This window comes from Rhodnius prolixus, unplaced genomic scaffold (genome assembly GCF_049639745.1).
Source record: "Rhodnius prolixus isolate KJV_2025 unplaced genomic scaffold, Rpr scaffold_6, whole genome shotgun sequence".
Lineage (NCBI taxonomy): Eukaryota > Metazoa > Arthropoda > Insecta > Hemiptera > Reduviidae > Rhodnius > Rhodnius prolixus.
The window spans coordinates 3,239,066-3,260,347 of NW_027411634.1; the positions used below are offsets into that span (position 1 = coordinate 3,239,066).

Here is a 21,282-nt window from a genome sequence, read left to right on the forward strand (position 1 = left end):
TCCATCCCGGAACCGCCAAACAGCATTACTTCGGGATGGCGCCTCGTTACTTGGCTTTCCTTCTTTTTATTGCTCTTCCACCTTACCTACAATAATTCGAGGTCCTTCTTTTTCCTTATTAATATTTTTTTAGCAATGGAAGATACTTTTGCCCAGGCTTCCTCGTCTTCCAGCATCCGTCCGACGATGCTGTCCGGAGCTATCGGACCGGTGACTTCCTGCAAGCTTCTTCTTTCTTGTACCCATCGTGTACACTCAAAAAAGGTGTGCAGGGCGTCATCCAAGTCCGAGTCCCCGTAAATACACGCCCCAGACGGCCTTTTCCCTATTTTTTTTAAGGAATCCTGCGAAATACCTGTGGCCAGTAAGGAATTGTGTGAGGTAATAATCCACCTCCCCATGTTTCCTTTCTGCCCAGATCACCGGGTCAACAATTAATTTTGCCGTCCATCGCCCATGGCGGTCATTGGCCCAGCAGGCTCTCCAATCTTGTGCCAGCCGAGCAGTCGCTCTTTTTTTTGGCGTCGGTACTACCTAGAGACTCCCTCAGCAGGTAGGTCCTTCTTCTGGCCATTGCCACCAAGTCAATGGGGGGGAACACCTGCTATTACCAGGGCAGCCGACCTCGAAACCGTCCTATAAGCACTGATAATTCTCAGTGCCCCTTTTCTTTGGACTGCCGCCAGCCACTTCTTATGTTTTCCTTTTTTTTAGGGCTTCCGCCCAAATTTCGCTGCCATATAACATGGCAGCATTTGCCGCGGACATCAGGAGCCGTCTCTTGCTAGGCAAAGGTCCTCCAACGTTTGCCATTAGCCTGCTTAGTGCCGATGTGGTTTTTTCAGCTTTAAGAGATACATGTTTTAAATGTTCCCCAAAAGTTAGTTTTGTATCTAGGAATACTCCTAGATATTTTAACGCGCTCTTGGTTCCCATTGCAACCCCTCCCACTTGCATCTGGATTCTGGTATCAATGTGCCGTCTTGTAATGAGGAGGACTTCCGTCTTTTGTGATGCCAATTCCATACCATGATCCTCTAACCAGGATTGTGTACGGCGCATTACCTGGTTAAGCCTTAGTTGAGCATCATCTATGTCTCTAGCCGAGATAACAGCTACAATGTCGTCCGCATATCCAACTAGAAAGGTGTCATTTGGCATTTCCATACGCAAAATTCCATCATAAGCCACATTCCAGAGGTCTGGGCCAAGGATCGAACCCTGCGCAGCTCCGCCCGTAATCTCCAGCTTCTAACACGTTAAAACGTCATCTCCTGAAAGTACTGATCAAAAGGGAGCCAAACTTGTTTTGGGAAGAAAGAGGACAGTCGTTCAAAAAATAAATAAGGATAAAAAAATCTTTTGATCTCGAAAATTGATTGGCTATCGACTGTTTTAGGATATACAATGTAAAGATAGGGTGTTTTTCGTTCTTTATTTTGTTCAACCCTTCAAGAGGGTGACTAGGAAATTGGTGTAAAAAGTAAATAAATTATAGAAGCTGGAAAGAAAAAAAAATTTAAAGTTAATATGGTTTCTTAAATTGCCTAGGTACTACCTGTGTAAGAGGATAAATGGTTGGAGGTAGGGTATACCGTTATTTGGGCAAGAAAGGTAGAAAAAGAGGGACGTTTAGGAAAACCTAGGTTAAGTATATTTGTTTGGAGTGCATTTAAGTTTGAAATAAAAACATATATATTAATTTCCAAAAAAGAATCGGTTAGGCAGATAAGCTTATTTCAAGAAGTGGATGATGTTCAATTAAAGAGCAGAAATAATTTCTTTTTTTAATGGATAATCGGATTGGGATTAACCATGGATTCTGGAAGAATTCCTTTGGTTTTCATTTAGCTTGTGTTGTAATGTAAGAATAGAAGGGTTGTGATAAAGTCATAAGAATATTGTAAGGAATCATAAAATACTCTAAAGATAACAGACAAACTCAGTAGAAATGTTGGGAGAAACTAAAAACTAAACAAAAAAAAAGTTAATACTGTTTTTAAAAATAATTTGTGTTTACCCTAAAACGCCAATTAATTTTATAAAAAGATTTAAGTTCTTAAAGACTAAAGAAAACGATTCCCTTAGGACTTAAGATTATTAGGGATTAATATGCTAGGTGAAGATTTATATCAATGGCTAGAAAAGTTACTATGCAATAAGTAAAAGAATTAGCAGATGGACAGTCCACTATAGTTGCCTGAAAATAGGAAACAATATGTAAAGACAAAACAAAAAAATTAATAAATTGAAGCTCAATCAAATTATAAAGGTATACGAGGGTCGTTTGAAAAGTGCGTGCAAAAATAAAAACTACTTAATTTTTTGGGGTAAACCTTTTTTATTTTTCAACATAGTCTCCTTTTAGGCTTATACACTTCGTCCAACGCTGCTCTAGTTTGTTGATCCCTTCCGAATAAATAGGATTTGTCCAAGTCTGAAAAATAGCCATTCGTTTCTGCAATCACCTCCTCGTTTGAATAAAATCTTTTTCCCGCCAGCCATTTCTTCATATTGGGGAACAAATAGTAGTCCGAGGGAGCCAAGTCTGGAGAATAGGGGGGGATGTGAAACGAGTTGGAACCCTATTTCCATTAATTTTGCTACCACAACTGCTGAGGTGTGAGCTGGTGCGTTGTCGTGATGGAAAAGGACTTTTTTGTGGGCCAATCGTGGTCGTTTTTCTTGCAGCTCGGTTTTCAAACGGTCCAATAACGATGAATAATATGCATTTGTAATAGTTTTACCCTTTTCCAGATAGTCGATGAGGATTATTCCTTGCGAATCCCAAAAGACAGTCGCCATAATCTTTCCGGCCGAAGGAACGGTCTTCGCCTTTTTTGGCGCAGATTCCCCCTTGGTAACCCATTGTTTAGATTGTTCTTTGGTCTCAGGAGTGTAGTGATGTATCCATGTTTCATCCACAGTGACGAAACTACGTTTAAAGTCCTGCGGATTCTTCTGGAACAGCTGCAAACCGTCCTTGCAACACTTCACACGATTTCGTTTTTGGTCAAGCGTGAGCAATCGCGGCACCCATCTTGTGGATAGCTTTGTCATGTCCAAATGTTGATGCAAAATATTATGTACCCGTTCATTCGAGATGCCCACAGCACTAGCAATCTCACGCACCTTCACTCTTCTGTCATCCATCACTATATCATGGATTTTATCAATGATTTCTGGAGTAGTAACCTCAACAGGGCGTCCAGAACGTTCAGCGTCACTTGTGCCCATATGGCCACTCCGAAAATTTTGAAACCACTTATAAACTGTTCTAATCGAAGGTGCAGAGTCACCATAATGTTTATCAAGCTTCTCTTTAGTCTCCTGAGGCGTTTTGCCTTTCATAAAGTAGTGTTTAATCAACACACGAAATTCTTTTTCATCCATTTTTTGAAAATCACTCGACTTCCTCGATTCAAACGAATGCCAAACACAAAGAAATAGACCGATCTGGCTGAAACTTGGTGTGTGTGTTCTTCCAAGAGATGCTACTAACTAAACATAACCTCGATACGCGCCAGTGGTGCTATCTCTCTGACTTTGCACGGACTTTTCAAACGACCCTCGTATGTATAAAAGAATTTCCAATGATGTATGAAGTGTATAGGAATGGGCAAGGAAACTATTTTGGTCAGATGGGATAAAAAGTAATAGCATTTTAACTTAATAGAAGATGCTGTAATTTAAAATTGGGAAACGAAAGTTAACAGCCTCATCGTGCAAAAGATGGGGGATGGACCATTACATTAAAAGGCCGCATAACAATTTACTGACCTCCAGTCATGCACAATGCACGAGGGATGATGGATGGATCAGCATATTTACTGAACAATTCTGCGTCTACTTGAAACAACGTTATGAAATGCCATGTTATCACAAAAAAAAAAGGTCATTTTCCAACTTGTACCCCACAAACCCCAGGCTAAATCGGCAGTGCTAAGTAGTCATAGTTTCACGGTTTTGGTATGGCGATCACATACCCAAAAAATTGATCTTAATCTAATCTAGAATTTGCAAACTTTTCTCAGAATGATGTTATAGAATGATTATGCAATACCAAGCCCCTCATCGGCGCACAACATGTGGGTGTAGAGTTCAAGAAAACTGGTACCAAATAAACCTTGATTTTTTTTGCCTGAAGTTTGTAGAAAGTATGCCCTATCAAATTAGAGCAATTTTGTTGACAAAAGAACTACGGACATAATTCCTAAAATTATGTGTTCAGTTTTACTTAACTCACAATATCTGTAATGTTCTCTTGGTCTATCTTAGTTACTTTAAGCTCACGAAATTGGGCAAAGTGACATTTTAACATGGACAAAAATGCTCGGAGCATCCCATTCTCCAGATTTAAATCACTGTAAAAGTACATGCATATTTATGTCCGAAGGTTCTGAAACCGGAGATACGAAGAACTTGGTAGAAAAATTGACAAATCTAACACTTACACTGTCACCCTTGTTAGAAGCATGAAAAGACGATGTAAATCTTAGGTTGCCCCAACCTTGCAGAATTCCACTTTATATTAAATTGATTTGATTTCATTATTACCATTATTGTTTGTGTTCTTGATTATAATGAATGAAATATACTACTTTTGCCTTTAATTATCCAAATTACAAATCACAATACTCTGCTAAAACTATAACGTAAAAGAAAATAAACAAAAGTGTTTGAAAAAGTTCATATTTACTCCATCAAGGAAATATAACAGAGAAAATTCTACAAAAGGAGCATTATGTATGTAATAGAATTTCAAGATTTTTCCACTACATACATTTTTATTAAATACAAATTTATAATAAATCATCCTTCATGTTCAAAAGAAACTATGCCTACTTTCAAAGAAAACAAACTGTAAAGAAAAAGCTAATTGTACAGTAACTTATTTTAAATTTACAAATCTACAAAATTCAAAGCAATGTCCATTCATATAAATCTCAACTTATTTGCAAGAACAGAATATTGTAGAATCATTTTATTTACTTGAAAGACAAGAAATTATATTTGAAAGGGGATTCACCCAGGTCTAACCTTCCTAGAACCCAAGCAACCATGTGTTTATTTTCTTACCTAACCTAGTTGGTTCTTCTAACGATTCTTACCATTAACCTTTTAGGATAAAAAATATGCTAGCTTGTAAAAATGTAACTGTGGCGAATAATGTGATTTCTTAAATGAACTTGAAAAGTGATTATTACTGGTGATTTATCAGTGTTCTTCCCAATTTTTCTGCATTTAGATTCAGCAATGTTAAAAAGTGTTGTTTCTATTAATTCTGGATAACCTTAATAATTGTAAGTGTAAACGATATTTATTTCAGAAAAGTTATGCATTCGGTAAAATATTCTTACTATTCTAACTTTTACTAAAGATGAAAAGCCTTTTTCTAGTTGAAATCCGATTGATTTCATCATGCTTGACAATATCAGTGATTTTAACAATCGTAGTGCACTTAGTCTTTTATTATTTCATGTTCTATTTTTCATCGAATCTTCATAAATTAATTCATCTGATTCATGTAAGAACAAATCGTGATGTGAAAGTGTAATCGAATAAAGCTTTGTAAGTAGAAATAAAAATTCTGAACACAAATCTGATGAATCAATTTCTTTAAAGATGGACTGAAATCTTAAACCAGTTAGAATTGAAAGTATGTAAAATGATTATGAAAGACAAAATTTATTATATTAATCAGATTGCTTTTAAACATCAATTATACCTCATGGTTGTAACAATGAACAACATTTCGTCAACCATCAGTTTTCATAGATTTTTAGTTTTTCTAATGAAAGTTGAAAGAATAGTTTTGATTTAGTAATGGAAAATTGATTACTTACTAATCATTCCTTCTTTTGTTTTTGAAAATTTGATCGCAGCTTGGATGAAACATTCCCATACATTCGCACTTACTGAACTGCATCTGCATCTGCAAAATTTAAATCTATTTTAAATTTTTACACTTACTAATTGAAGCAGAAATCTACGGTATTAATCTAATGATAGTGTATGTATTTACATTATATTTTAGCTTTTGATTAAAGTAAATTGTAACTATTGCTGAGTTATTCTTATTTTTAGGCTATTTTAGTTGAACGAAGTTTCAGTTCAATGTAGAATTTGTAATAATTACTTAGCCATGAAGTTTAATAAGGTTTTAAGAAATTAAAAGATAGTAATTTACTTAAAAAAAGAAAATATATAACTGCCGAGCTAGTAATGTAATGACAAGGTATGTAATAAGTTTAAATTCTGTCTTTCTTTAAGAATTTGTATTTTGCCATTGTTTTATAGGCTGAAATTATTCATTAAAGGGTCATTTTAAAGTTTAATCTGTATTAAATGAGAAAATAGGTAGAATTAATCATATAATAAAGAAAATACAATTCATGATTTCTGCTTGGAACAAAAGAAAACTTTAAAAAATGAAGATTGTAACATTCAAGGTCATAAGCTAGGTAAGACCTGCAACAATTTTTCGAAACTAAATCTAATTAAATACACTTACCTTATTGTAAGATTTCAATTATTTCTTGAAAAAAAGTGTAATTGTTATTGATTTAAATGATTATATCATAAAGTATAATCTCAATAATGAATTTAATGTTTGAAGAACTTGTTCTCTTCAATTATATGTAGCTTTATAATTTGTTAAAAAAGTATTGAATTTGCATGTTTCTTAATTAAGATAAATATTCTGATAAATCTAGTTTAATCATTATTAAACGATCTCAATAATAAAGATTAAGGAATAAGAAATGTTAGTTATAAAATGTTACTATATTTAAATAGGAAATTTTCTTACGCCATCTTGGTCTCAGTTCACATTTTATAATTTAATCTTTGTTAAATGAATAATCTTTCGTTTTACAAAATGGATTTCCATTATTTAAAGCTTATATTTTATTGTTTTCTTCTTTCTTATTTGTTAATTTAGTAATTCTATATTAATTTAAATTGTACTTACAAGAAAAAAAAGGCCCCTTGGTTTGAGATACAGCTTCCACTTAAGACGAACTGATCACCTAGATTGGACTAATGTACTTAATTTTTTTTTTTATTTATTTAATTAATAACTCAGAAAAAGAATTAAAATTATTTTTTATAAAGTATTTTTTAATCATTTTATGTTTTATGAAGTAAAATTTTTAATTTTATGATATTGTTTCAGACAATTTAGTTTGTGTGACGTCAACATAGCTCATATAAAAATTATTTTAGTTTATTTAATTATTAACTGTAAAAAAGTTAATTATTTTTTATAAAGTATTTTTTAATTATTTTTCTTCTGTAATCTTAAATATAAATTGTTTCTGAAGCTTAATTTGTAAAAGATGTCAACTCGTCTCGTAAGTACAATTAATAAAAAAATATTTTTGTTTTATTTAATTAATAACCCTCAAAAAAGAGTAATATTTTTTTAAAGTATTTTTTAAAGATTCTTTTTAATAATGTTTTAAATGTACATGTAATTGCAATTATATTAACTTGACTTAATTTTGTGGTGACGTCACTCGTAATGTCCGTCGAGCTTGTGATTTTAATTGTGTTAAACTTTATTTAATCGTGTACAATGTTATGTAAAAAAGTGTGTAATTTATTGTAAAAAAGTGTTTAAAGTTTGTGTATAAGTTCAGTTAATAAAAAACTTGAAACATTTTTCATTTAAATAGTGTTAAAAATTCTGGATTTCAATTTGGCTGTTGGAACTGACCAAATTTCTTTTTGGGGTATGTAGATTTGCATCTTTTTAGCAGTTTTTTTCCCCAATATTTCTTTACATCCATGGAGTAAATTACTTTAAATCATTTTGAAAATGATTTTCTACATCTGTAAATTGCTCTTTTTTTTATAAATTAATTGAGTAAAAACTATCTTTAAATAGATCTCAACTGATGGAGCAAACGATGCCCCCAATAGCCATTTTCATTTATTGAATTTAGATACAGTGAACTTCAATAAAGTAATTAATAAAATGAAGTTTTAATAATTTTTAAGTTATTTTTCTCGAAATAAAAGAGAAAATTTTCTAGAAAATTTCCATTCTTATTTCCTCAGTCTTCTTAATTGTATTTCTTTTATTCTTCGCCAGAGTGCACTGATGTATAGTAACATATTTGGTTAAATTTCTTGTAAATTTTTGGTTGCATTACATTTTTTTTTAAAAAATATTAATTCTAAATTGATTTCTACATTTAAAAATGATTCTCAATTTAGAAATTTAAATTGATAGATATTATACACATTTTAGACTGTTCAAATTTAGCTTTAATTATTCTTCTTATATTATCTAGTAAATTTTAAGTGTTTCCTCATACATTATTGAGTTCACTTCAGCTGAATTTTCATAACTACAAATGAGGAAAATAACTCACTACAAATAAGCTTAAATGAATTATTTACAAATTGCTAAACTCTTAGCAATCGTTGACCTTATTAGATAACCAAGAAATACACAGATTAAATTTAATTAATTAATTAGAAATCTTTAAAATTAAAGAAGAAGAAACAAAAAACTACAAACTGGGGAACAATCGAAACCAATTCAGTGTAATGACAAATAAGTAATTGAAACAATAACCTCCAACTAATATTTCAATTTGATTTGAAATGGTAACTATTTGCTTTCCAACACTGCCAGCATTGTGTTAAACTAGTAATGGTGAATGAAAATCATCTTAAAACAGAGTCGAACAAGAGGAAATTTCATTGCTACACGCTTTTTTCCTGAATTTTCTTTTTGAAATTATTGTAGAAAGTTTTTAGGACTGCAGCAAATCTTTGGTAGTTGAATCTGGAATAGAATTTTGTTTCTAGACTTTCTGTTTTTTTCCTGCAAGTTAGCTGCATGCACTCTTTTTAGGGCCTTGTATAGAGTAGAACTTGATTTATCTGTTGTATCTAATTGGCTCTACATCCCGCAATGGAGGCCTCTACCAATGAGCCATTCAGCCATGTTCTGTGCTGCAGCTTTCAAATTTATAACTCCCTACAAGCTTCTTGTATCGGCATATCATTTTCCCATCTCAACTATGGTTAAAAACCCTTCCTCAGGATCTCAGTCTCTCGTAATTCTTGCCAGATGGCATGCCCATCTCAGTCTTCACAGTCTGATGAACCTGACAACATCTGCTTCGATGAAGAGTTCATACATCATCCTGTTCTTTCCTTCTGCTTCACCGACTGTATTTTTTTTGGAATTGGTTACTTCGACCTAGAGACTACGTCATCTCAGTGCTTATTCTTATCAACAATTATAATTTTTTTTTTACATTGTTAATAAGTTTAAGCTCTGAAGATGACTTAAGACGAACACTTTGCTGGAAAAGAAGTAAAATAATGACTGAAATTTGCAATAATCTTTTTTCCCTTTAGAGATTAGAGATTATTTATTTTGAGTAAACCCTTTGAGGCCTACTTGGAGAAATCTAGCCTTTTTTCTAAGATCGATGGGTTTTCTCCAGTTTGTTTTTGCGAATTACCCTCTTTGATCTCGCAAGTGCTGGAGATCTCATTTGGCAACTAGACAACATGTAAATAATCATTTATTTTCCTTCGGTTCATCTAATATGGAGCTTACAAAATAGATGATTTCTGGAATTAAAATAGTACTGATAAAACAGTTATTCTGGATAACTGATCTTGTATTTCATCATTTATTCTGCCCTATAGTTTGCTTAATATTCACTTTCAAAAAAAGCGAGAATAATACTCGTGAAATAAATGAATAAAATTTGAAAAATCAAATACAGAATATCATTAAACCATTCGTTTATTTATAATAGATACATTTTTATTTAATACTGTTCCGGAAAGATGATTTTATTTGGTATATTGCTTTAAAGATGTAAATTCTAAGGAGAATGTTCACTTCACTTCCTACAATGGCAGATAGTTCCTTTACATCGGCCACCTCTATTTCCTCTGAGTAGACAATGTGCGGCGCAGGCAGCATGATTAGGTGTGACCCATTTAGACTGGAAGCTGAACAGATCACAGGTGGCTCTCTTCAAACGGGCGACATGTTGTTCGGTTACCTCACCGGCTGGCTCCCATAGGGCATCATCTAGTGAAGTCAGAAGAAATTGGGCTGAATTAGATCTAGCTTCTTTTTTCTTTTTGTATTCAAAAAGTGTAGACAAAGTAATTTAATGGATATTTACCTAGTTGTTGTTGAGTGTTCCATTCAGCTGGATGAGAGTGAACCAGGACGGCCACCAAGAACAGAGTAACCAAAGAGAGTATGCACTTCATGATGTCTGGTTGCGGTTGAGTGGTGTATTCTAGGTTCTGTGCTAGATGCAAGTTTTACTGTGTCTGAACAGAAATCTTTCCGGGACTTTTATACCCACTAGATGTAGATTCTGTTCTTCACAGTGTCTTCCAGCAAGACATAACCCTCTCTGGGGGAATCCCTAGTTTATTAGAAAACATATTTTTTTATTTCTTTGTTTTTTGTTTTGTTTTTTATGTTCAATGGTTAAACGTCTTTTCTTTGAATTTTGATGAAATGATCTCACTTGTTTATAGTTCTAAAACAGTTTTTTACTTTCACAGCGTTTCTTTGAAAATCTTTCCAAAGCTAAGTGCTTTTAATGTTAGTTTTCGTTCTTACAAGGACTTTCTTTTTTAGATTTGTATTACAATAATTTTGCAATTCGCAGAAGAAACTCTTGAAATACGGAAAAGTTGCATTTTTCCAATTCTTCTAAGTTCTACAATTAGAGAAAGAAAAAAATATGGCATAAATTTCTTTAGAGTATTGCTGTGGATCTAAAGATTTATAGCCAAATCATTAATCTGAAACAGTACATACTGTTTATCTTGTTAAATTAACTCAGTAGTTCGCCGTTGAAAAAAAATAAAAAAAAACAAAGCAATTTTAACTGTAGTAATGATTAGTAACATCGTTTTCTATATCTTATCGCTCTCTGCCTTTAGCATACTGTTTTTTTTTAATCGACTCAAATATTTACATGTTTATTCTGAAGTATACCAACTGCAACAATTGACCTTCTTTTTACAATCGTACAAACATTGTTGTTGTAACAAGAGGAAACGGTAGTCGCTCCAAATCACTTTCCGTTATTGATAAAGCCCATTATTAACTTCATATGTACCCACTCTCTTGTTCTCTAATGTAGTGTAGAGTATTGTGATTTTTATCGAATTTTCTGTATTGGGTTTTCACTGTGAGAATTTTTCTTTCTTTTTATGAGTTAGAAGAAAATAGTTTTACGAAAGATGCGAATTTCCAGAAAACCAAACTTAAAAAATCACTTCTCATATAAGGAAAATTCAAACATGGGCTTTTCTTGTGAGGAATCGGAGGAATAAACTCAAAAGTTTATTTTTTGGTAATTGTGGTGTCTTGAAACCTGAATATTCGTAATAATTAGAATCAAATATAGAACTAAATTTAATTTAATTTTAATTTAAACGTAATTTAATTACGTTTAATTAACTTAAAATAATTTAATAAACTGAAATATGCTACCCGAATTAATAGTGAACTTTTCAGTATTTTGACCTTTTGACGCAGTGTTCCCTCTAATTTTTTGTGACCTGTGTGCGCACATTTTTAAGTGTGTGCAGTTTTTTCCAAAATAAACAATTTTTGTGCGGCAATTTAAGAAAGCGCAAAAAAGACAATACAATAATAGTATTAATATTCAGCCAAATTTTGTACCTACTTACACGCATTGACTCGATCTTACAGCATACCACACATTATAACGGAAAACAGGGAAAAAACTATCCAAAAATCAAGTCAAAGCATTAGTTCGTGGAGACAGAATTTAGCTGATTACTGTGGCTCCCCTTTTCCATTTAAATTGAAAATAAGAAAATTTAAATACAATTATTAAAACAACAGATCACAGGTGGCTCTCTTCATACGTGATAGGTGTTCTTCGGTTATCTCACCGGCTGGCTCCCATTGGGCATCATCTAGTGAAGACAACAAAGAAAAGAAAAATAATTAGAATTAGCAGGAATTGGAGCTTAATTTAAACTTCTTTCTTCTCCAGAACAGAAAGAATGGTGAAAACGTTGTCTGCTTCTAATTTTTTCAATTAAAACATTTGTCAAAACAAACAGACAAGAACAATTCGCAATTACTTATTATTGAACAATTTTAGAATTAGGGATTACATTTTTATTAATGGCATTTATTTTATAACTTCTCTCTCCTCTCTTTTGGTTTTTACCATTCTGCATAAATTTACTGAAATTTACAAAAATTTTGTGCGCGCGAATATTTTTCATGTGCGCTTTGTTTAAAATTTATGTGCGCGCGTTCACGCGCACAGCTTAGAGGGAACACTGCTTTTGAGATATTCTCAAAAATGGAAAACTAAGATTTTCTTTTCAGTTATTGTAATAATTATATTTATTTAGATTCATAATTTTTATTTTTAACATTTTTTCCGGAATGTTCGATTGAAGAGTACTTCTGGGAAGGCAGTTTTAAGCAGATTTCCTCTAAATTGCCATTTTCCTGAAATGTACTCTTGTGTAATTTTTTAGGCAAGTGAAAAACTTGTTGCTAAAATCAAGTTGGAAAGCCAATTTGCTCCATCGGAAGTAATCTTTTCTACTCAAAAGATTATTTACTTTCCAGAAAATGACTCCCTAGGCTTTTCTATTTTCTTCTTGTAGCGTTGCTATGTTTTCTTTTATAATTTTTATCGTTTTATGGTAGTTCTCGGAGAGAGATTTGAGGTATGCTAACATGTTAAGTTACAGTTGTACGGCTGCAAAGTGTATGATGTTGGTGGAAATTAAGTGTATAACTCAAAGCTTTTGAGTTTTAAGAAAATCAGTGAGCTAGAGCTTTAGAATAGTGCTTAGTCAAAGTCGTGTGGGTGCTTACTCAGGTTTTTATAATAAGCTTTAAAAAGAAAATAATTATTTTAATAGTAAAGCGCATATTTATTAGCAGTAAAAATATAAAATGCATTTTCATGCGTAAATGACTTGAATATTGAGTATTTTTTTTGATTTGGTTCGTTCATAAAAGTTTCAATTTTGGATTTTTATATCTTCATTTCCTACAATGGCAGACAGTTCCTACGCAACGGCCTCCTCTATTTCCCAAGAATATACAATGCGCTGCACAGCCAGCATGGTTAGGTGTGAACCATTTAGAGGTAAAGCTTAGCAGATCACAGGTGGCTCTCTTCATACGTGATAGGTGTTCTTCGGTTAACTCACCGGCTGGCTCCCATTGGGCATCATCTAGTGAAGACAACAAAGAAAAGAGAAATAATTAGAATTAGCAGGAATTCAAAGCTTAATTTAAACTTCTTTCTTTTCCAGAACAGAAAGAATTAAAATCAATTTCTTCCCTAACAGAAAATACATAAAATTTTCCTTGGGACATGAATGTTCATTGGTGCTTACTTTTTTCTTAAAGAACTGTATTACGTCGTTAAAAAAAGAAAAGAAACTCCACCAAAATCAAAAACATTGTAGTTTTGTTTCTTTCTGTCATGGTCATGACTGCTCAGATCACCAGATCTTTGCCTAGGTGGATTCTAGAATTGCTTAATTTAAGCACAGCTTGTCCTTGTTAGGCCTAAAGGGTTCTAAGGCTGATAATAGTCAGTACGGGACCTTCCAACTCTCTTCCGGTGTTATTTTAAGTCGTACTGCTCCACATGTGTTCTATAGTGCCGAGGGGTAATAGGTTGAGAAGTCACGGTGATGTACAGCTTTAAATTGATCAATGGGGAACATCAGATTCAAATTTACAACAAAGAATTATTTAAAAAAATATTTGGATTAGATTAGATGTTTGTAAAAATTCAACTGACCCTATTTGTTATGAAACAAACTACATTTTTTCCCCAAAAATTAAATGAGAAAACTCATTAATTGCAAATACAAGAGCATACTTCTACCATAAAACTAATCTTACAATAAATATAATAATTAAAATCGTAGTGCAATTTAAAAGCCTACTTGTACATTATGAGATTTAATTCTTTTCTTGTTTTTCAATCATGTATACATCATTATTTACTCTCAATCAATAACTCGGCTCCCCCCAAAGAAGCGTTTGTCACCAACAGATAAATTCTAATCAATTTTAATGGGCAACCAATAAAAATAAATATTCTAGGTGGGCTGTAGATCCAAAAGTGTTGGAAAGGATCGTGGTGCCATTTACTTGAGAATGTGATTCGAAAGATAATCTAAATGATTGAGAAAATAGTATTGTCCGAGGAACTTGGAAGAACAAAATAAATAGAAAAATTAAAATATTTTCATAATAGACAAGAAAATTTGAAAACCGGATTTTCTTACTACAGTTAACTCTTACTTGGAGCAATTTTCGTATAGGCTAATAAGAATATATTATCCAAAATTACTGACTTAAAACATTGTTTAAGCACAAAGCCTGGGGCCATTGTCCGTTTTCCCATGGGTAGTTGCAACGCTAACTAGTTATTGAATAATTACCTAATTGATGTTGAGAATTCCATTCAGCTGGATAGGAATAGACCAGGGTAGCCACCAGGAACAGTGTGAACAAAGAGAGTATGCACTTCATGATGTGAGGAGTGGCTAGGTATTAGGACTGTACTGCACCTGAATATCTAGATAGATCTTTGTCTGCTACCTTTTATATCTGTCAGAAGTACCTCTTATTCTTCAAGAAAGCTCCTAGTTAGATAAGAAATACTCTTTATGGAAGGATTCTTAGAAAATCATTTTTTTTTTTTGACAATGATATTGATTTTTGTTGGATCATATTTGTGCTGTAATGACGTAAAGTTTTTTGATAAGATTTTACATATTTGTGCATTGTTTTGTGTATTTGTATTAGTTTTTGACCTACATAACTCTTGCATCACATTCAAATTCTCTTCCTTTTTTCCTTAGTTGGAAAATATTGCGACCAGGTCAAACTATTGATTTTTGGTGTTTTCATCAAAAAATATTGCATTTGATTTTCCCCGGAGTTCGAAAATGTGGTTTTTAGAAAATAAAATTTGGGTGTGGGTGTGTATGTGACTCGAAAAAGGAAATATCCAGGAAGCGGAAACTTGATATTTTGACCTAGTCCTTTTCAGAGGACACGATTGTTAATTAGCAATCAAATCCTCCATCCAGTTTTACCACTTGGCGGAATCGTTTTTTCTTATTTGCTCGAAAATGGTTGAAATGATTCTCTTTAAACATTTTACACACTTCGTCACTCGTTTACGTTTCGTCGTAAACGTCATCGTATACGTTTATATGAAACATTTTTCGAGAAATAATCGATTTAAGGCACTTCTGGGAAGTAACAGTACTTCCAAAGTTTCAGTCAACCCTCCAAGTATCACTACCATTACTGAATAGATTGCCTGAAAATACTAACTGTGATTGTTTCTTAATTTCTGAGAGCATGAAGTAGTCTCATAATGAGGCTATGCTACTAAAAAGAATAACTAATTATGGTAAATTTCGTACCAGATTCATATATTTGAAAAAAAAAAAATCAACATTTATTCAGTTTTACGCAATAATTTTTGAAATTTACAAAGAATCCAATGCGCCTTAGTAAATAAATTAAATTTTGATCATTGTTCAACTTTTGAAATTTTATATTTATTTATCCACAACTGCAACAACTGTTGCAACAAGGAAATGTGATAAAGATAAAAAAAAATAACATGAATACGGATCGGAGAAAGCAACCAGTAGTTATTTTTTTATTTTTTATTTTTTTATTTCTGCATGCTCCATACAATGTATAATACATGCTGGTATACAACATTTAACGACAATAATAGTTGATAATACTAACAAAATAATAATATTAAATTAAATGATATAATAAAATAATAAAGAATATTAAAATCATAATAATCAAAACAGAAAGAAAGATAATTATAAGAAAGATAAACAGAAAGAAACAGAGAAAAGAAAGATAATTAAATAAAGAAAGATCACTTTTGGGTCGATTGACTTAATTACAATTTATCAAAATTGATGTTATTTACAAATTTCACAAATAACGGTAGGATTTCGTTATGCAGCAGTGACAAGTGACTCAATTCCAAGTTATTTACCAAAATAGCCTGAATTAAATGAAGGCGAAAATTTTCAAGCAGCCTGCAATCAAAAATAATATGGGTGACCGTCTGACTCGATAAATCTCCACACTGGCAGTTGGGGTCACTAATAATGCGGAAGCGATGAAGGTATTGCCGGAACTTGCCATGGCCACTCAGCACCTGGGTTAACTTAAAGCCGAGCGGAAGCTGGCTCACTTTCAGTCGGTCATAGATGGTAGGGAAGAAGAGTTTAGTGGTGCTTCCCTTCTCGCTCGCTTGCCACCATTCATTCCACTCACTAATACTTTCAGATCTTAAATTTGAGATTATAGTTGAGCGCGGAATTTTAATATAGGTACAATCCAAATCCATGTTCCTGGAGGCAGCCTTCGCTAATTTGTCGGCCATCTCATTTCCAACTGTGCCTTTATGTGCAGCAACCCAGCAAAAGTGAATAATCCATCCCCGAAGAAGAAGCGCTGATAAGACCTTTCGCGCACTTTCATAGAGTGTATGATGGTTACCTGCATTCCTTAAACAATCCAATGTCACCATACTGTCAGTTTTAATTGCCACAGTTCTGGCGGCCAGGTCATTAGGCAAGTCGAACTGAATAAAATTTTCCAGAGCCTTCAAAACCGCTAGGGCCTCGGCTTGGTTATTACTGCAGCAATCCTCTAAACGAAATTGTTCGGTACTGATAACTTGGTCATCCAAATAAATTACAACAGCAGCACCAACATGGATGTCATCTTTGCTGCCATCAGTAAATACTGTGCAACCAGTAGTGTCACTCCATTATCGTGAATAGTAGTACTACACCGCTCTTATGAAGAGAGTAGATCGTGGGAGGCCATCTTCTCTTCAATCTCCTTGGAGGATTACTTTGGTAATGTGGAAGAAGATACGGGTTCTATCAGAGGGTTAGGAAAACTAATTCTAAATAAAAGCAGTGTATAATTTTTGGGCTAAAATATTTTTTATTTCTAAATTATTGAAATTTTAAAATTGAAAAGTTTATTTACAATTTAAAAACAGTTTTATAAATATATATATACACAAGGAGGTTTCAGGCTGCAGTGCCTATATACTCTCCACAACCATGATTTTTACTTTGGTTAATAAGTCGAACTTAATACTAAGGCAAACAAAACTTAGAAAAAAAAACCTTACAGTTAATTAAAGCAAGAAATGCTCAAACCTTTTACGCTTATATTTTTTTTTTTATAACTGAGTGAACTTAAGTTGTAGTCTTAATTTCTTAATTAAGGGAACAAAAAATAATTAATTAAAAGAACAAAATTCTTTCAATATTTTGGCTTAACGAAAAATTCTTAAATGTCTTTTCAGTTTAATTTTATTTAATACCTCAGTTTTGTAAGACCAAGTTTTTAGTAGATCTGTACGACAATGAAATGTGAAGCAGTTCCTAAAAAAAAGTCTGAAAACTTTGCTTCTGACAACTGAATTTTTAGAATAAAATTTAAATTGATGGCAAAATTAACAAATAAAATCTATTGTGAACACACACAAATCATTTTCCCTTATTATTATTATTCTTATAAAAATAAAAACCACTTCTTCGAACTCTGGGGACCTCAAAATCGGACATTTTCAGTGAAAACCCCAAAATATAAAATCTTAATGACTTGAAGTACCTTCTTATACTTATAAGTGTGAAGACAGAAAAAGTAAAAGAAAAAAATGTTTTTGCTTAGTAGAAGACATGGTGAAAGCCGCTTGACACTCATCCCGGTTTTACTAGAAGGGTATCCCCACAGGAAATAGATTTCAGTTGCAGTCTCTCAGTATAGTTTTAGGAAACTAGTCGAATTTAAACCTGTAACATTTGATAGAACATTCAATGAGCAGGATACAAAAAATTGTAATTGGGATATAAATAATTAATTCTAGGGATTTTCCTTAAATAAAATAATTTGAAGAATTCATTGCTCTTTTAGCAAAATATCTTCTTAAGCATTTTTTCAGTTCCTTCGGACAGTGTTCCAGAACAAGCGTTCTCGCGTTACTGTTCCTCACCGGATAGTGAGGCTGAAAGAAGCTCCCCTAGGAAGAGAAAATACTGGGATCTTCGGGTGTGAATCCAGTGCGCTAATCTCTGAGCCTATCCCTTACCTCTCAAGGCTTATTATTTAGGCTACGTAAAAGATTTATTAAATTAATTGATAATTAAATTCCAGGATCCACATTTCTTTTTTTCCTACTTTAAAAGGAGCCTTTTCATTGGTCTTAATTTTTTTGGTTTACAAAAGTTTTTCATTGAATTCAGCTCCATGAAAAGGAGTTCATTTTTATAAACTATTCTAAAAATTGTTAATGACTCTAGCTGAATAGGCCCCCCTCGTTGAAAATAATAATAAAGTAAAATAAAAACAAAAAATAAAAAATTGTGCACGTTACCTAAATGAATAGTCCAAGAAGGTTTTCTTTTTAAGGCAAGAATTTTCTTAATAGAAGTGGGGAAAAAAAGGGCTCTGATTTCATTATATTTTTTAATGAACTCCTTCAGTGACGTGGGAACCAGTTTGAGATCTGAAAGAAAGAATCAAAATCAGGAATGATCATGCACATACGAGGTCTGTAAATTAAGTAATGAGACTGATTTTTTTAAATTTTTTTATTCAAAAAGAATTATAATTCCATATTGACACCTTCAAAATAACTTCCTTCTGAAGCCACACAGCGCTGGAGACGTTTCTTCCACTCCTCATAGCAATGCTCTAACTCCGATACTGGAATAGCCTTCAGCTGGTAGGTTACAGCCTTTTGAATGTTTTCGATTGTCCCAAAATGAGTTCCCTTGAGGTAATTTTTCAACTTCGGGAAGAGAAAAAAGTCACAAGGACTCAAGTCAGGCGAATAAGGAGGGTGAGGAGTCACAGGAATGTTTTTACTGTCCAAAAACTCGTTTATTGAAATTGCTGTGTGACAAGTAGCATTATCGTGATACAACACCCACTTGTTCTTGATGTTTGGTCTCACACGAATGACCCTTTTTCGATGTTTTTCAAGAACCTCGAGAGGTTACGGTTGACAAAAGTGTTGATTGACCGTTTGACCTTGAGGTAGAAACTCTTTGTGGACGATTCCGTTGGATATCGAAAAAACAAATCAGCATGCATTGAAGATCTTCGACTTCGCCATCCTTGCAATTTCAATAAACGAGTTTTTGGCCAGTAAAAACATTCTTGTGGCTCTTCAGCCTCCCTTATTCGCCTGACTTCGAGTCCTTGTGACTTTTTTCTCTTCCCGAAGTTGAAAAATCATCGCAAGGGAACTCATTTTGGGACAGTCGAAAACATTCAAACGGCTGTAACCGACCAGCTGAAGGCTATTCCAGTTTCGGAGTTCGAGCACTGCTATGAGGAGTGGAAGAAACGTCTCCAGCGCTGTGTGACTTCAGAAGGAAGTTATTTTGAAGGTGACAATATAGAATTGTAATTCTTTTTGAATAAAAAAATTTAAAAAAATCAGTCTCATTGCTTAATTTTCAGACCTCGTAACTATCTGTTAGTATTATTATTCTTAAGGTATTCTCTACCTCATAAATATTCTTCAAACTCGTTTTTAAGTTGTAGATTTCTATGTTTGTAATCACTATATGTAATTTACTAAAAAAAAAAAAAAATCTATTCTTTAAAGTGTCAACAGTCGGTCAACAACAAAGTTGGAAATTTTTCACATTTGATCCATATCATAACTCGTTATAGACAACAAGACATTACCATAAAACGTAATAGCACTTTAGAGACCACACTAACTAACCACTACCTCTCGTAAAAACGGTTTTCTGCTGTGTACCTTTCTTGAATTTATGCTGGACACAGACAGATGCAAAAAAAATCAACATCCACACGAAGTAGAATTAGAAAAAAAACACTTTTTTCGGACTGGGAGGACCTTAAAAGGGTTAATACTAGTAAAAACTTAGTAACTAAAATCTGCACATTTCAATACCTTCTCTTACTACAGTATTGTAGGAGAAAATATACTATTTCATCACGTTTTCGTTTTAAAATGGCTTTACAGAATTAATTTCACTTTAAAGCTATGATTAATCTTTGCTTTGGTAGCAATATTATTGCTTTGTTTGATGTGGCCATTGTAATTACTACGCATGTATTCAATTAATATTGCAATTTTTCAAAACAAACAAATACAAAATTAATTTTCAGTACTTTAGAACTGTTATCACAAAGATATTAAATCGACATCAAAATTTGGTTATTTAATTAAACAAAAAAAAACACAAAAAAATACCTTACTAATACAAACGTGAACAAGTTTTTCCATGAACTTATAAAAAGATTGTAATAAATAAAACCTTTTTTCATTTTCCTCATATCGGTGGGCCGTATTGTCAGCAACTGTGGACCGAGTGATCCTGATTAAGATAAAAATGTCATCATAGATTTACATACCAGAATAACATAAGAGGATTAACGTTCTCACATGCTAAAAAAAAAAAATAAAAACGTTCAATTATAATTTGTAAACACAGATTGTTGTGTTACCAACAATATTCGTTATACTGTTCACTTGGTTGTAAATTAATCAACCCTTACAAGGCTTGTATTAAGATAACCTACAACCTTCAGCAGATGACAACCTCACCAAAAGTCGATTACACCTTGCTTATCGACTTTCGTTGAATATCTTCTGCTCTCTTTTCGATTGTTCTTTATTCCTGTTAAAAGATTAAGTACTATTGTTCCAATGAAATTTCCAAATTAGGTAATTGTAAACCCTTAAGGGAGGCTGCAGGTCCAAAATTGGGCTGTAAAGGACGGTTAGTCTTCATGTTAATTGCCTAAAACAGAGAGATAACAGGGTTGGAGTGATTACGTAGACTCAGATAACAGTATCGTACTCGTACTTGGATAACAATTTAAAGTAATTAATATTAATGCAATTTTTACTTTATTGATTTTTGCTGTTATATATTTTGGAAGAGTAATTGCTCTTGTTATTATTTTTTTAATTAAGTTTCAAACATCTGTGGATTTTTCGTTTTTGACCAACACTTCAGTTTTGAAAGAATTATTGCATTAGATTCAATTAACGTATTTATTTTTTTATTGTCAAGAGGTCGTCTGAAGGTCAATATTTCAGCCTCAGGTAATTTGCATTAATGCAAATCAATTGATGCATCAATTTTTAGTTTTGTGCCCAAACTTCTAGCCATACTTGTCCTTCTTCCAGGAAA

General features: G+C 32.8%; 3 protein-coding genes and 2 long non-coding RNA genes across 18 annotated transcripts in view; 2 read left to right on the forward strand and 3 right to left on the reverse strand.

Moving 5' to 3' along the window:
- The window catches only part of wake (ankyrin repeat and fibronectin type III domain containing protein wide awake), a 532,593-nt gene that overhangs the window by 342,203 nt on the left and 169,108 nt on the right, over positions 1-21,282 (forward strand). The window lies entirely within an intron of this gene.
- On the forward strand, positions 3,384-7,955 carry LOC141460099 (uncharacterized). 4 transcript variants are annotated; one of them, XR_012461733.1, is made up of 3 exons: positions 3,387-5,303; positions 5,886-6,464; positions 6,944-7,955. It is a non-coding gene; the product is annotated as an uncharacterized lncRNA (long non-coding RNA). The 4 variants fall into 4 exon arrangements; XR_012461734.1 differs by having other exon boundaries at positions 7,178-7,955; XR_012461732.1 differs by lacking the exon at positions 6,944-7,955 and having other exon boundaries at positions 4,836-5,303; positions 5,886-6,013; positions 6,088-6,464.
- On the reverse strand, positions 9,761-10,331 carry LOC141460086 (defensin-like). The gene is made up of 2 exons (XM_074139757.1): positions 10,170-10,331; positions 9,761-10,072 (listed from the first exon to the last, which is right to left on the reverse strand). Exons 1-2 carry the CDS (start codon positions 10,258-10,260, stop codon positions 9,879-9,881), a joined length of 285 nt encoding a protein of 94 aa, XP_073995858.1. The 5' UTR covers positions 10,261-10,331; the 3' UTR covers positions 9,761-9,878.
- On the reverse strand, positions 12,916-14,633 carry LOC141460088 (defensin-like). The gene is made up of 2 exons (XM_074139759.1): positions 14,473-14,633; positions 12,916-13,245 (listed from the first exon to the last, which is right to left on the reverse strand). The coding sequence occupies exons 1-2, from the start codon at positions 14,561-14,563 to the stop codon at positions 13,052-13,054; spliced, it is 285 nt and encodes a 94-aa protein (XP_073995860.1). The 5' UTR covers positions 14,564-14,633; the 3' UTR covers positions 12,916-13,051.
- Positions 15,751-21,062, reverse strand: LOC141460098 (uncharacterized). 3 transcript variants are annotated; one of them, XR_012461730.1, is made up of 5 exons: positions 20,996-21,062; positions 20,642-20,886; positions 20,337-20,531; positions 18,477-18,608; positions 15,751-17,895 (listed from the first exon to the last, which is right to left on the reverse strand). It is a non-coding gene; the product is annotated as an uncharacterized lncRNA (long non-coding RNA). The 3 variants fall into 3 exon arrangements; XR_012461729.1 differs by having other exon boundaries at positions 20,337-20,443; positions 20,529-20,886; XR_012461728.1 differs by having other exon boundaries at positions 20,337-20,886.